This window comes from Ursus arctos, unplaced genomic scaffold (assembly GCF_023065955.2).
Source record: "Ursus arctos isolate Adak ecotype North America unplaced genomic scaffold, UrsArc2.0 scaffold_7, whole genome shotgun sequence".
Classification (NCBI taxonomy): Eukaryota; Metazoa; Chordata; class Mammalia; order Carnivora; family Ursidae; genus Ursus; species Ursus arctos.
This window is the reverse complement of record NW_026623089.1, coordinates 81,996,847-82,013,701: the sequence shown is the minus strand read 5'-3', so window position 1 is coordinate 82,013,701 and position 16,855 is coordinate 81,996,847. Positions and strand designations below refer to the sequence as shown.

The 16,855-nt window shown below is 36.9% G+C and overlaps 1 protein-coding gene across 2 annotated transcripts in view; it reads left to right on the top strand.

Annotated features, from left to right (window-relative positions):
• Positions 1-16,855, top strand: part of RYR2 (ryanodine receptor 2) — a 711,493-nt gene that overhangs the window by 238,796 nt on the left and 455,842 nt on the right. For both annotated transcript variants that reach the window (XM_057308486.1, XM_057308485.1), the window contains exon 3: positions 16,602-16,706. In XM_057308486.1, coding sequence (XP_057164469.1) covers positions 16,602-16,706 — 105 coding nt within the window. The remainder of the gene's footprint in view (positions 1-16,601; positions 16,707-16,855) is intronic.

The window sequence follows — 16,855 nt, the reverse complement described above, 5'->3', positions numbered from 1 at the left end:
AACAAGGAAACAGTGGCTTTGAATGACACACAGGACCACGTGGATTTAACAGATATGTTCAGAACATTCCATCCTACAGGAGCAAAATACACATTCTTTTCAAGTGCACATGGAGCATTCTCCAAAATAGACCTCATATTAGGCCACAAAACAAGTCTCAAAAAATTGAAAAAAGATTGAAGTCATACCATGTATCTTTTCTAAGCACAACGCTATGAAACTAGAAATCAACTACAAGAAGAAATCTGGAAAGGCCACAAATACATGAAGGTCAAATAACAGCTACTAAACAATCAATGGGTCGACCAAGAAATAAAAAAAGAAACCAAAAATTACATGGAGAGAAATGAAAATGAAAACACAATGGTCCAAAATCTTTGGGATGAGGCAAAAATGGTTCTAAGAAGGAAGTTTATAGCAACGCAATCCTACTGCAAGAAGCAAGAAAAATCTCAAACAACCTAACCTTACATCTAAAGGAGCTAGAAAACGAACAACAACAAAACCCCTCAAAACCAGCAGAATGGAGGAAGTAATAAAGATTAGAGCAGAAATAAATGATACAGAAACTAAAACAGATCAATGAAACTAGGACCTGGTTCTTTGACAAGAACAACAAAATTAATACATCTCTAGCCATACCCAAGAAGAAGAAGAATACTCAAATAAACAAAATCAAATAAAAGAGAAATAACAATGGACACCACAGAAACACAAACACTTGTAAGAGAATTTTATGAAAAATTATATGCCAACAAATTGGACAACCTAGAAGAAATGGACAAATTCTAGAAACATAAAACCTACCAAAAATGAAGGAGGAAGAAATAAAAAATTTGAATAGACTGATTACCAGCAATGACATTGAATCAATACTAAAAAAATTCCCAATAAACAAAAGTCCAGGACCAGATGGCTTCACAGGTGAATTCTATTAAACATTTCAAGAAGAATTAATACCTATTGTTTTCAAACTACTCCAAAACAAAAGGAAGGAACACTCCCACATTCATTCTATGAGGCCAGCAATTACCCAGATGCCAAAACCAGATGAAGATACCACCAAAAAAATGAAACTATAGGCCAGTATCCCTGATGACAATGGATGCGAAACTTCTCAAAATAGAAGCAAACCCAATCCAACAATACATTAATAAAATCATTCACCATGATCAAGTGGGATTTATTGCTGGGTTGCAAGGGTGGTTCAATATTTGCAAATCTTCCAATGTGATATATCACACCGAAAATAGAAAGGATAAATACCATATAATCATCTCAACAGATGCAGAAAAAGCATTTGGCAAAGTACACCATCATTCGTGATAACAGTCTTCAACAAAATAGGTTTAGAGAGATCATGTTTCAACATAAGAAAGGCCATGCATGAAAAACCCACAGCAAACATTATACTCAACGTGGAAAAACTGACCCCTTTCTCCCTAAGGTAAGGAACAAGACAAGAATGTCCACTCTCACTACTTTTATTCACCATAGTACTGGAAATCCTAGCTACAGTGGTTAGACAACAAAAATAAAATAAAAGGCATCCAAATTGGTAAGAAAGAATAAAACTTTTACTATTTTCAGATGACATAATACTCTATATAGAAAACCCCAAAGACTCCCAACAAAAAACTATTGGAACTGATAAATGAATTCAGTATAACTGCAATGCACAAAATTAATGTACAGAAATCTGTTGCATTCCCATATACTAATAATGAAGCAGCAGAAAGAGAAGATAAATCAATCCCATTTACAATTGCACCAAAAATAATGATAGCTAGGAATAAGTCTAACCAAAGAGGTGAAAGACCTATACTCTGAAAACTATAAAACACCATTGAAAGAAATTGAAGAGGACACAAAGAAATGGAAAGACATTCCATTCTCATGGATTAGAACAAATATTGTTAATATGTTTATACTGCCCAAAGCAGTCTACATGTTTAATGCAATTCTATCAAAATACCAACAGATTTTTTTCACAGAACTACAACAAATAATCCTAAAATTTGTATGGAACCACAAAAGACTGCATAGCCAAAGCAATCATGGAAAAGAAAACAAAACGGGAGGTATTATGATTCCAGACTTGAGGTTGTATTACAAAGCTGTACTCACCAAAACAGTGTGGTACTGGCACGAAAATAGACATATAAATCAATGGAACAGAATAGAAAGCCCATAAATAAACCCACAATTATGTTGTCAGTTAATCTTTTACAAAGAAGAAAAGAATATTCAGTGGGAAAGGAAACTGTCTTCAGTAAAGAGTGTTGGGAAGACTGGATAAGCTACATGCATAAGAATGAAACTGGATCACTTTCTTACACCATACACAAAAATAATCTCAAAATGGACCAAGGACCTAAATGTGAGACCTGAAACCATGAAAATCTTAGAAGAGAGCACAGCCAGTAATTTCTCTGACATCAGTCATAGTAACATCTTTGTATATATTCTTCCGAGGCAAGGGGAAACAAAAGCAAAAATAAACTATTGGGACTAAATCAAAATAAGAAAAAGCTTCAGCATAGCAAAGGAACAAACAACAAAACTAAAAGACAGCCTATTGAATGGGAGAAGATATTTTGCAAATGACATATCTGATAAAGGGTTAGTATCCAAAATATATAAAGAACTTACAACTCAATACCAAAAAACTCCCAAATAATGCAATTAGAAAATGAACAGACATTTCTCCAAAGAGGACCTATAGACAGCCATCAGATACATGAAAATATTCTCAACATCGCTCATCATGAAGGAAGTTTCAAATCAAAACCACAATGAGGTATTACTTCACACCTGCCAGAATGGCTAAAATAAAAAACTCAAGAAGCAACAAGTGTTGGTGAGGATGTGGAGAAAAAGGAACCCTCGTGCCCTGTTGGCGGGAATGCAAACTGGTGCAGCCACTGTGGAAGATATTATGGATGTTCTTAAAAAATTAAAAACAGAACTACCATATGATCCCATAATCACACTATTGGATATTTACCCAAAGAATACAAAGACGCTAATTTGAAGGGATACATGCATGCCTTTGTTTATTGCAGCATTATTTGCCATAGCCAAACTATGAAAATAGCTCGTGTATATAGACATATAACAAAATGGAATATTGTTCAGCCAAAAAGAAGAGTGGAATCTTACCATTTGCAGCAACATGGATGGATCTAGAAAGTATAATGCTAATCAGTTAAGCCAGTCAGAGAAAGACAAATAGCATATGACTTCACTCATATGCAAAATTAAGGAACAAAACAAATGAACAAAGGAAATAAAAAGAGACAAACTAAGAGACAGTCCGCTAACTAAGATAACAAGCAGATGGTTACCAGAGGGGAGGTGTGTGTGGGGGATGGGTGAAATAGTGGAAGGGAATTAAGAGTACACTTACCTTGATAGTCACTGAGTAATAACGCAACTGTTGAATCACTATATTGTACATCTGAAACTAATATAGCCCTGTATATTAACCACACTGGAATAAAAAATTTTTGAAAAGTGTGTGAAGGTAACAGTAACAAGAAAATGCAGAGCTAACACTTCTTTTATTCCAAGAGATGAGTTCTTCAGCCATGTTGCTAGTTAAAAAAAAAAAAAAAAGCAAATGAGAAAATACTTTTTGGCCAAAAATGATCATGATAAGTTTATGAAATTTAGATTCATACCTAATATCTCTTACAGTGAACTCTATCCTTAGCCTTTTTGAAATAAATACTAAAATAATGAAGTGTTAAAATTGAATTTGTGTATTAAATGTACCAAATAAAAAAATTAAAAGCTTCTTCAATCTCACACAAAATCCTGCTTACTAGTAGTTGGTCTGGTATGATTTTTAATTTCTTTATGACTCAGTCTTGATAGGTTGTATGTTTCTATGCATTCAACCATTTCTTCTGAGTTATCCAATTTGTTGGATTATAATGGTTAATAGTAACCTCTAGTAGTTTTTTTTTTTGTATTTCTATTTTATCTGTTGTAAAACTCCTCTTCCATTTATAATTTTATTTGAACCCACTATTTTTTTTTCTTGGATAGTTTGCTTGAAAGTTTGGCTTATTTTGCTTATCTTTTCACCCATTAGTTTCATTGATCATTGCTATGTCTTTTTAGACATTTCATTTATTTCTGCTCTGAACTTTATTATTTTCTTCCTTCTGAAAACTATGGGCTTAGATTTTTTCTTTTTGTTCCTACAGTCTTCTGTCCTTTAAGGAAGTTAGTTGATAAAATAAGAACAATATTTCTAGAGTCTTTTACATTAGTCCATTTACTTACTTACTTACTTATTTCTGGTGCTTTTCATTTCTTCAATTTTATGAATGTTCCTGAAGGATTTCCTCTATCATTTCTTGTGAGCTGTGGTAGCAATACATTCTCCATCCTTGTTTATCTTGGAATGTCTTTATTTTACTTCATGTTTGAAAAGTAATTTAACTGGATATTGATTTTTTGATTCACAGTTTTTTCTTTCAGCTATATGAATATGTCCTCCAACTGTCTTCTGTCTTCATTTCAAATGATAAATCAGCAATTAATCATATTGATTCCCCATTGTATGTGATGAGTAATTTTCTTCTTGCTTCTTTAGATGTTTTCTTTTCTATTTTTTTTTTGTCTTTGACTCTTAATAGTTTGACTATTATTTGTCTAGGTGTGAATTTCTTTGTATTTATCCTACTTGGGATTTGTTGTGATTCTTGAATGTGTGGCTATGTAAACTAATTGTTTTCCTAGAATTTTAGAAGTTTTTGGCCATTATTTCCTCAACTGTATCTTGTTTCTTAAATTCCATGTATGAGTGAAGTCATAGTATTTGTCTTTCTCTGACTTATTTTGCTCAGCATAACTCTCTGTCTCCATTCATGTCATTGTAAAATGGCAAGATTTCATTCCTTTTATGGTTGAGTAATATTCCATCGTGTGTGTGTGCATGTGTGTGTGTGTGTGGTGTGTACACTGCATCTTCTTTATCCGTTCGTCAACTGATGGGCATTTGGGTTATTTCCATGATTTGGCTATTGTAGGTAATGCTGTTATAAACATCAGGGGGCATATATCCCTTTGAATCAGGATTTTTGTATCCTCTGGGTAAAAACCTCGTAGTGCAATTACTAGTAGAGTAGTTCTATTTTTAACTTTCTGAGGCACCTCCATACTGTTTTCCAGAGTGGCTGCAGGACACCTGAACCCAATATTACACTGTATGCTAACTAACTGGAATTTAGATAAAAACTTAAAATATGTACATATCTTCTGGCCTTTTCTTTTTATCCTGTTCTTCTTGGACACCCATTACATGTATATTGATACATTTTATATTATTCCAGAGGTTTTTGAGGCTTGTTAAGTTTTTTCCATGTTTTTTCCTTTGTGCACAAACGATTGAATAATTTCTATTGGTTGGTCTTTAAGTTCACTGCTTCTTTCTCCTTTTATCTCAGATCTGATGTTGAGACCCTCCAGTATATTTATTATTTCAGTTAGTATGCTCAAATCCAGAATTTCCATTTGGTTCTCTTTGTGTAATTCCTGTATCCTTATTGAGAATTTTTTATTTGTTGATTCATTATTATAGCACTTTCCTTTATTTATTTAAACACAGCTTCCTTTGGTTCTTTAAACATACTTATATGTTTAAATGTTGCTTTGAAGACTTCCTCTGCTAACTCCAGCATCTCGGGACACTCAGGGACAGTTTCTCTTGACTTTTTTTTTCCCCCTCAGGATTGGTATACTTCTCTGGTGTATTTTTTTGTTTTGTTTTTTTGTTTGTTTGTTTTGTTTTGTTTTGTTTGTTTTGTTTTTGCCTATGGCACATTTTTGGAGGGGTTAAAGATATAATATTGAAAGAAGAATAAATTTTGACATTTCCCCAATTCAAGGTGGTGTTGTGGTTAATTTGTCTTTCTTTTTTCAGTGACTTGCCTGGCCTAAATCTGTGAAATCTGTCTCCCCTGTGATATTTTGACACTGATGTCACTTCTCCAGTTTTTTTTTTTTCTATTCTTGTTTTCATTTAAACCTGGATTCCTGTAAGTTGCCCTGTTCATGTATAGCTTAGAGTTAGGGCAATGACCATACAGATGTTACACACTGATACATTAGCACCAAGGTTTCTGTCCTCAGCAGATGGACCTGTGTGGGGGGAGAGAAGTGCATGAGAAGTTCAGGTTATTTGAACTCTGCTTTGGATTTACTTTGTGTTGGGTTCTTTGTATCTCTTTGTGCACATGCTGCTTCAGGTTAGCCTGTGGTCTGTGAATAACTTGGGACTATTTTGCATGCTTGTTTATTGAGTCAGGAATGTACTGAGTCAGGGGGCACTTGGATGGCTCAGTCGGTTAAGTGTCCAACTCTTGATTTCTGCTCAGGTCATGATCTCAGGGTTATGAGATCGAGCCCCGCATTGGGCTCCATGCTAAGCATGAGAGAATCTCTCTCTCCCTCTGTCCCTCCCCACCCCCATCTTGCACACTCCCCTCCCTCTCTCTCTCTCTCTCAATAAAAAAAAAAAGGGATTGTACTGAATCAGTCTAGAAGAGCTGTCAGTTCTTGCTGGAAAGTGTCACTTTCACAGACAAGGTAGTATGCATGGCATCTACTCCACATCAAGTGAGCTCCCTTCCGTGATGTGGTACAGCTTCTGGTCCTTACAAATAACCCCATGCCACACTCTGGTAGAATCTCCACAGCAGCTGAGCTGAGGGGAGGTGGAAGAAGGCTTGAGACATGGCACCATCAACTCTTAGTGTTCCTATCTGATGTTCAGCAGTTTTCAAGAAAAAAGTTTGTCACATATATTTTTTAATGTCTTTGGTGGAGTTCCACAGCTCTGAAAGGTTATTTGTGTCAGTTTCATCCACCGTGCTTCTCAGGGGGAAGATTAACCAACCTCTACACTCAGCCATAAGAGGAAGTCCCCATAATTTTTTTAAATGCAGCTCATCAACCTTTTTATCTTCTTTGAATTGATTCTTGAATATCAAAAAGTGTCACACTGTGGCTCTAATTAATCATGTACCTAGCTGTTAGAGTTGTCTTCCTAAAATATCCTCTAATTTCTTTGTGTTACCTCTACCCCCTTCTGAGCCAAAATACATGTTAGGCAAGATGGAATTTTTGGTTATCCAAACTATTTGTATTCTGTTATCTTAAGCTGTATGTTTATAGTGTATATGGATTAATTGAACTCTGAAGTATGTCCAGATCACCTAACATTATGTCAGGGTTAAATTTCACCAAAACAGCTTTGGTTTCAGCTCTGTTTTACTTGCCTGAAGCATCTATCCTGACTTAGTTTTTTAATTCCACTATATACTTCTGTCATCAGTTAGAAAATGCTGTACCTCTTACCTAAGTGGTGATTCTCTTTTTCAGATGAGGGAAAGATGCCTGTATCCAAATACACCCACAAGGCATCCGTATAGAAAGGACCATTATTTTAATGCCTTACTACAATTTTACTCCAGCTAACACATTCCCAGAGGGGCTCACACCAGGTTATGAGCTTTTAAAATGTCCCACAAGCCCAAATCTTAGAGTTTGGGTTACACCTGACTCAGCTTCTGTATGTAAGCTCTTTTAGAGTGTGAACACTGTCATGTTAGGTTTAATTTATCAGTAGTAACTACTACCACAAACGGTTGGAAAACAAAACAGCTGAGAACCAGGCTGATGTTCCCTTGAGAGTGGCAGTGTGGTATGGGTTTTAGGCTAAGCAGATATGCCTGTTAATAGTTTCTGGCTTAGATCAAGTCATTGAATTTCCTGACTCACCATTTACTCATTTCTGAAGTGGGGATAATATTGCTTCTCTTGTAGGATTGTGATGAGAATTAGGACCTAGCATGCAGAAAACACTCAAAAAGTGATATAGCCATTATTATCTGCATAATTGTTTCTACGTGGTTATATTTATTTTACATTCTTGAAACTACATAGAAATTCCATGCTAGCAGAATTCCTAGTAAGAATTCCCTGGTGCTGAAGGTCTCAATTTGAGTCTACTTGTAGTTCTAGGGTCCAAGTGATGTTACTGAGTTCATTCTAGCTTGATTTGTTCAGACTGATAGCAATTAATTTAGCTCTTGCCATTTTAAATTAATTTAAATAACATCATCCAGCACATTTTCATGGAGTGAGATACCTATAAAGGGTGAGATGGTTGGTATTTGTATGATTAAGCCTGAATAAATCTGTACTCTATTACATAATTAAATGTGCAGACATCATCTTATTGTCTACATAACTTGATTTGGAAGCCATAATTCTTGTTTTCATTTTTTTCTTCTTCTCTTGACTTACTGTGGAGCTCTAGGTGATTTCAGAATCTGTTGATTGCCCTTTCCACAAGTTTGTGTGAATTCTTTCCTCTTCTTTAAGCAGATTATGAGACCAGGTCTAGGATTATTGTAGCAAAAAGTCATATGGCAGACAATTAGGTTGACCTGGTTATGGTAAAATTTATTTTTTCCCCAAGTACTTTCAAGCAATGAGCCTGTGAATAGATTCTACCTAAATCTCCCTTTCACAAAACTCCCTGGAGACGGCACTGTTGACCATCAGAAATTTTCACTGGAGGATCTACCAAGGTTGAGCACTGTCTTTGCTTCACTGGATCTTAGCATGGAACAAGGCTGAGATGTCACTGATTCTGATGGTCAGCAAATACTGGGGCCACACAGTATTTTTGTCTTACTTATTTGTCAGTGTGTACTTACTGTCACGACAATGCCAGTTCCTTCCTGCGTATGTAATGGACAGGTATGCATTTTGCCAATTCTTGAAAAATCTCTTTTGAGTAGAGTGAAACTTTGCTCCAAAATAATTTGTGGTGGCTTGCACTACAGCAATGGCTCCAGTGTTTGCACTAATTTATTTGTTCTTGGGGTTATATATATTTACTCAAATAGCTCTAAAGTCTCTGAATTTAGTGGTGAGACTTTAGCTTTTTAAATAGATTTTTTTTAAGGGATGCCTGGATGGCACAATTGGTTAAGCGACTGCCTTTGGCTCAGGTCATGATCCCAGGATTCTGGGATCGAGTTCCGCATCAGGCTCCTTGCTTCTCCCTCTGCCACTCCCCCTGCTTGTGCTCTCACTCTGACAAATAAATAAATAAAATCGTTTTAAAAAAAGATTTTTTTAACTTGGAGCCCACATCCCTAGAACATCATCTTGAGATACTTACAGGACTAGAAATGATGTGTTTTAGATGCAAATTACGGAAGTGGGCCATTACCTAGAGTCTGAGAGTTAGGCTGTTATCAAGATTGTGACTGACAGACAGGTTTGACTTAGCAGTGTTTAGAAGCTGGGGGCTAGATCCAGGGAACCATTAGTAGCATGTCTGATTTTTAAGATACCTACATATTGAGGCTTAATTCATAGCAGAAGTCTCTCCTCTGGTTTTCTTTTGAGTGTTTTGCTTCCAACATATCATGTACTTGTGTTCTCACCAACAGCGGCTCCCAGTCCAGGTGTGTGAACAGATTTGACCTGAGATGATATCCCTGTGGTGATGGTAGCACAGGAGGGGTGACACGTGATGGATGTCAGTCACACTAGTGTGTACTTCTGGGTTTGCACTGACATGTGAGTCATGCAAATGTTAGAATAATTGTAAAAACAAGATAGATTGGTGTATCTACTTAACATTATGGTTATATGTTGTATAAAAGATGTGTGCCAATGGGCAAAATGAACACGGAGCAAATCCTGGGAGACCCTACCAATTCGCTTGGGATTTTCCTAATGAACTGCTGAACTGACAGAGTTACGGCTGTGTGTAAAGCTGGTTTACACTAATTACGAGTCATTTCAGCCTGCTAATAGATCCTTCCCCACCTAGACCTGTGTGGTCAAGAATGCCAAGCTCAATGACTTGAGTTTTTCTGAAGAGATTCGCAGGCTTTAGACCTGGGAAAACCCAGACATTATCAGTTTCATCTGTTACAATTACAGTTAGCCTTGTAATAAAAAAGCTGATCTAAAAGAATTAGTTTACAGAGGGCAAATATTTCTTTCTCTAAGGCAATGTCTTGTTAACCTTTGATGTGACGTGGGATGAAAGGAAAAAGAATATGACACACAAAAAAACCCAAAACCCCCCAAAAAACAACAAAAACCAAACCAAAACAAAACGAAACTACCCAGAACTGTGAGCTCCCATGGAAAAGCGTGAAGCTCTTGTAATAACCACATTGTCAGGCTGGGAATATGGTGAAGTGTTATCATTGGAGTTTTGAAGACCTATAAAGAGGAAACAGTCAATTATGATTTTCCTTATATCCTGCTTGATACTTCTTTTTACAGTATTTTATGTAAGTGAATGGATTACAACACCATAATTTTATTGGAATTGTATAGAATACACAAATGCTTTAAAGAATATTATTCCCCATCTGGTAGGTGAAATTTTTGTCTGGTTCCTGTTTCTACTTGGCAACTTAAAAAAAAAAACAACAAGTCTATTTTTTTTTTGGAGAAGATGCAGTTTGGTACCTCCATAGTTTGTGGAGAAGTTGACTCTCCGTGGTTATAGTGCCTTTGCCAAAGGCCACTCAGCAGATGGGTGGCTGAGCAAAACCCAATCTGTCTCAACGTCAGACCATCTGCTCCACTCTAAAATATACTATCTTCACATTTCTTGATAGAAGAGTCGCTCTTCTCTTAACGTACGTCTCTGTGATTTGGAGCTTTCTGTCTGATTTAGGTTTTTCTTAAATTAGGCAGATAAAATTTTATTGGCAATTTTTGGTTTTCAATGCATTGATTTTATTTGAACCCCAGAACAATTCTTTAAAATATGTTAAATATTTTGCCACTTAACTGATGAGAAAGCTCAGACTGATTTACCTGAAATCCCTTGGCGAGTTAGTCACTGGATCTGAATCCCATGTCCTCTGATGCAGTGACTTACTCATTTCCCATGCTGTCAAATCATCAAGATTGAATACCCCATTAATTTTCAAAGTATATTTTGAGATCTCTGAGTTACCCTACAGGTTATGTGGAGCACATTTGAAAGACACTGTAAAAAGGTAAATTAACTTGTCTTTGTATTAGAAATCTAGGAGTTCTAAAACAGAAACAAAAGTAGAGACCTGTCATTAGGGCTGTAACTATCTGTATCCCTATATGCAGATTTGCTTAATTTTCCAGAAATAGATCGACTCAGAGCTGGAGGTCAACTCAAGGAAATAGTGAGCACCTTCTTTTGTAAGCCAACATGTTAGGCTGGTAGTGGTGGTTGGGAGGGTAAGGGTCCAAGTTGCATAACAGTGTTACATCGCACAGAACTTGAACCAGTCTTCAGGAGGAGTACGGTATATCCAGATTCTCTAGCAGTTGTGAAGAATCACGTAGATATAGACCTACTAATCGGCAATGATCTCTAAAATGTATTAGTAAATTAAAATATGTAAATTGTACAAAGTGAGCCTTTAATGGGAAAAGCCATTCTATATACTTGTATATGAGCATATGTAGGTAAACACATAGAAAAAGGCCTGAAAAAGTACACATCCAAAAGGTCATTAAACTCCATGTGGTGATGCCTGGGAGGGAGGATAAGGGAGAATGAATATAATTTGGAAAGAGAGAGTTTTCAGTTTTTCGATACTGTTTGAATTTTCAATAAGGAAAATGTTTTTGTATGTGAATTTTATTTACGTGTGATTCAAAAACATGCAGTATTTTCCATATTGGAGACCTGGAAATGGATCTTTTAGGCTAAAAGAGGAAGAACATGAGCAAAGGTATGAGGATGCTGAAATAGAGTGGTTTGTTACTATGCAATTTTTATACAGTGATAACGAGAGAGATGATCTGTGATTTACGTAGTCCCAAATTATCTGTTGCAGTTGACTTAAGGTAATGGCGTGTTTCAATAGGTTTTTAAGTGGGTTTGGCAGATCTATCTGTGGGAGCCAAATGGTTTGATGGATACCTCAGTTGGAAACCTAATTGATTTCACACGGGCTCTCCAGTGCCAACAAAGCCAGATGTTGTATGTGGTTCTTCTTGAGAATGTTCTCCCTTTAAGTCTAGGCAATTGTCAGGCAGAGGAGAAAGGTGACCAGTTTATATTTTAAAAGGAAGAAAAGGCACATAGCCAGGCTGCTAGTTTAAGGTTTGTTTTTTTTGCAAAAGCATACACGTCCCTAGTAAATTGGGGTTGTCTCCACATGAATTGTATTACTAACCTTTTGCTTGCTTCCTTTGGGTACTGCTCTGGGCAGCCTAGGTAGACATTTAGACAGAAGCACTTTCTCGGACTGAATTTTGCAGGAAAATAAATGTTATGTATAATGTATAAGAAGCAGATAGGCATACATGCTGTGCTGTATTTCTTTTACATTCTGACGTGGTTTGTTTTGAAGCACTTGATAATGTAAGGCATAGAACCTAAGGGTTGCTTTTACACCTTAGGTATGCTCATTGTAAGGGCAAGCAACGCTCTTTCCTAGTGAAGTTGGGAAACTTAAATTTCTCAGTTATAGTAAGACTTGATTAAGAAATAAAAGCTGAAGGGCAAGATGATAGCTTGCAGATGTTTGTGAGTTGGAGCTCTCCAGAGGTTTATACAATGTTACACTTTATTTCTTGTGCCTGGTGTTGGGAGGCATTTTGATTTCTGGCCATTTAGTTGGTCTTTAAAGAATGAGTGAGACCCTTTACTTTCCCTTGAGTTAACTTTGTTTCTGGGAAGTGGGAACAAAGGCTTAACATAAATGCCATAGTGTGGTTTAGCTATAAAACGTTCAAGGTTATTTGAAGAAACACTCACCCAAATTAAGGAATACTTTTGGTAGTTCATTTTTAAAGGTCACAAGTTAGGGTAATGATTCTGTTGCCTAAAATAACCAGACTATTTTTCTTTAGAGCAAAACAAACAGATAATAATACAGAGCTTGAATGTATTGTTTCACATTTTCCTAAAAGGGGTGAACAGTATGTTCTTCCTGCTCAGCTTTTCTATTACATCTGTGTGTATTTTGAGGAGGAGAAGGGCAAAGGGAGAGGGAGAAGAGGAAGATGGGTCAGAAGAAAGTGGGTTGAGTCTCTGAGAGACAGAGAGTTGCCCGTATGGATTGTCTGTTTACTCTTGCTAACTCCCACTATCTGGAAAAATATCTTGTAACAGGCATGTCAGTCTGTGGCAAAATGAAATTTTTGTGGCAGGATTAATTCATTCCAAATCCCTGTGGTTTTCAAGGATCTTTAAAATAAATGCAAACTAGTACAGTGATCCATACTTGAACATTTTGAGCAAAGTGAAACATGAAACCATTTAAATACATCCAGTATATAAACTTCACCAAAAACAACCTTTTCTTGAAAATACTAGAGCATTTTGGGTATTATGAACAGGTGCCTAATTATTGATTTGTGTTTTCAAACACTATTTCTCCAAAGTAGAATCCATTTAAGAATCAATTTTAAGAAATGAGCGGTACTTCCTTAGTGCCACAGAGAGAAATGGCAATATATAAAACTTAGGACAGTGGCTCCCTTAGTTTGAGTTCTTGTTATGTTCTTGACACTGTGATAAGCTCTTCACTTACATTATCTCATTTATGTTTCACAGAACTCTATGGGGATGGTATAGTTATTATAATTACTATATCATTTTCCAGAGAAGGAAACCAAAGATTAGAAAAGTTAGCAGGTAGTAAGTAGTGAGGCCAGGATTCTTGCGTAGGTAACTGTTTATAGAATCCAGGTTCTTAACTGTTACATTACGGTCATTCTGAAGCAATTAATGGATATGGGTCTGAAATCATTCCAGTGGTGCCCTGGGAAGAGTTCTCGGAGATTCCTGAGGGCTATGTGTTACATATTTAGGAATTTTATGAGCTGATTTATAAACTTCGACTTTGAAATCAGCAGTTATTATTTATGTCATAGGAATGGGCAAATGCTACAAATTAAGGCAATTTTTTTTGAGGGATTGGTTCAGTAGCACACCATTTAATAACATAGGATTCTACCAGCACTGTTTGTCAGAGTATAGCTTGCAAACCCTCACATTTTATTTATTTTATTTTTTTAAAAGATTTTATTTATTTATTCGACAGAGATAGAGACAGCCAGCGAGAGAGGGAACACAAGCAGGGGGAGTGGGAGAGGAAGAGGCAGGCTCACAGCGGAGGAGCCTGATGTGGGGCTCGATCCCAGAATGCCGGGATCACGCCCTGAGCCGAAGGCAGACGCTTAACCGCTGTACCACCCAGGCGCCCCGAACCCTCACATTTTAAATGGATAAGAATGGGATACATTCTTTGAGTATCAGATTTTTTACCCAGTAGCATTTGTCTTGATCTGATAAATTGCAATTAATATAGTCAGAACTGAGAAAGTTAAATTTAAAGGAATTTATTCCTAAATGTCAAGGGAAAAGAGAGGGTCTTAGCTTCCTGTCTTTTATCTGAGGATTTTGGAAAGAAAGCTCTTGTCTGGCTGACTGCAGATTATGAAGGCTGTAGCTGTGCCCAGATCTGGGAGTTTGTGTTGGCCACTAGCTGAGGTAGTCTGGAGAGGAGTGGAAAGACATTTGGCCAGGGACACAGAAGCCCATGGCGGGAGGATGGAGGATTCCAGCAAGGGAAAGTTCATTAAAAAAAATAAAATGAAGCAGAACAAAACATGGATGCCAGGGAGGTTCGTGGGGTATGAGTAATGCTAGTGGCCAAGATGACATGCTTCTTTCATCGACAGAAGAATTTTAATTCTGGAACCCTAGCTCTTCATCTTGCCTTGAACCCATAAAGCATCATTGTCTGCCGTTAAGAGTCATTCTAACATTGTTGGTGGGAATGCAAGTTGGTACAGCCACTCTGGAAAACAGTGTGGAGGTCCCTTAAAAAGTTAAAAATTGAGCTACCCTATGATCCAGCCATTGCACTACTGGGTATTTACCCCAAAGATACAGACGTAGTGAAGAGAAGGGCCATATGCACCCCAATGTTCATAGCAGCATTGTCCACAATAGCTAAATCGTGGAAGGAGCCGAGATGCCCTTCAACAGATGACTGGATTAAAATGGAATATTACTCAGCTATCAAAAAGAACGATTTCTCAACATTTGCTGCCACATGGATGGCACTGGAGGAGATAATGCTAAGTGAAATAAGTCAAGCAGAGAAAGACAACTATCATATGGTTTCTCTCATCTATGGAACATAAGAACTGGAAGATCGGTAGGAGAAGGAATGGATAAAGAAAGGGGGGGTAATCAGAAGGGGGAATGAAGCATGAGAGACTATGGACTCTGAGAAACAAACTGAGGGCTTCTGAGGGGAGGGGGGGTGGGGGAATGGGATAGACTGGTGATGGGTAGTAAGGAGGGCACGTATTGCATGGTGCACTGGGTGTTATACGCAACTAATGAATCATTGAACTTTACATCAAAAACCAGGGATGTACTGTATGGTGACTAACATAATATAATAAAAAATATTATTATAATAAAAAAAGTCATTCTAATGGTAGTATTTCAATTTAATAAATACTTAAACATTGAAAATTGTAATTTTGATACATTATATCAGGTTATCAGATTTATCCTTCTGATGTTCTTTTTATGAAGAAGACATCGTCTCACTTACATCTAGTGTTTAATGTATATTTAATGTTCTTCTGTAAAGAAAATCCTCCTTTGAGCATCTTGGCAGACCCAGTTGGATTGCCTGCTGGATCTTGCTTATCTAAAGCAAAAGTGTACTTGTTCCTAATTGGGGTAGTTCAAACTCACCAGGTAGCTCCTACCCTGTTTCCTTCACCACCTTGATAGTTACCTTTTGGGATTTTCAGAATTTATGGGGTTATTGATTGGAGTGGAAGTTTCAAAGGAAGGAAAGAGAAGGGGAAAAGTATGATTGAGAAAAACAACACATACAGACACACACCCATCCAACCATCCATCCATCCATCCGTCTGTCTGTCCCAGAACAGAACAGAAAATCACATTGTCGCATCTCAATTTAGAGGCCAAATACGTATCCAACTTGAGTAAAACAAAGTAATTGTTTTCTTTCTGGATGAAGAGAAGCCTGTGTAAAAGGCTCTTTTGTACCAATTGAATTTTCTATTTATTAACTTCAATATTAGTTTGAGGTAAGTGTTTTTCTGTTCTTTATATTTTTTAATCAGCTGACTGCATGGTAGATTAGAACTGATGCTTGAGAGTACAAGAAATGTGGGTTTTTAATACTGCCTTGAAAAATTTAGTTATTGTGACTTTGGAAAAGTAACCTAACTTCTCTGTTTTCTTGTCCGCACAACGGTAGTAATAGTTGTTATACACAAGCACAGGAGTTACTGATAAAGCTCTGAGTGCAATGCCTAGAATAGTCACTCAATAAATGGTTAGTTGTGGTAATCCATAAAGTCAAAAATGGATTAAGTGTGAGGGAATAGATAATGTATTTTGATGACTTAGGAGCTGATATTAGAGAATTGACAAGTATTCTTTTTTTTTTTTTATGAATGGAACTGATATAAGGTGACTTGGGTCTGTTTCCTTGATGATGATGGTGGTGGCAGCAGCAATGATGGTGTCTTTTCCTCTTTCCATGCAGAATGTCCCCCCAGACCTCTCCATCTGCACCTTCGTGCTGGAACAGTCTCTCTCTGTCCGCGCCCTGCAGGAGATGCTGGCTAACACCGTGGAGAAGTCAGAAGGGGCAAGTACTTAATTTATATCAACTTGTAGTGTTTTAACGAACTAATTGACTGTATGAATGATTTCGTTCATAGGCATACAAGGTTTTCTTTTTGCTGAAATAAGTCAGTGTGTTTTACCTGTGATTTCTTCAAGTTTGACTTTCTGCTT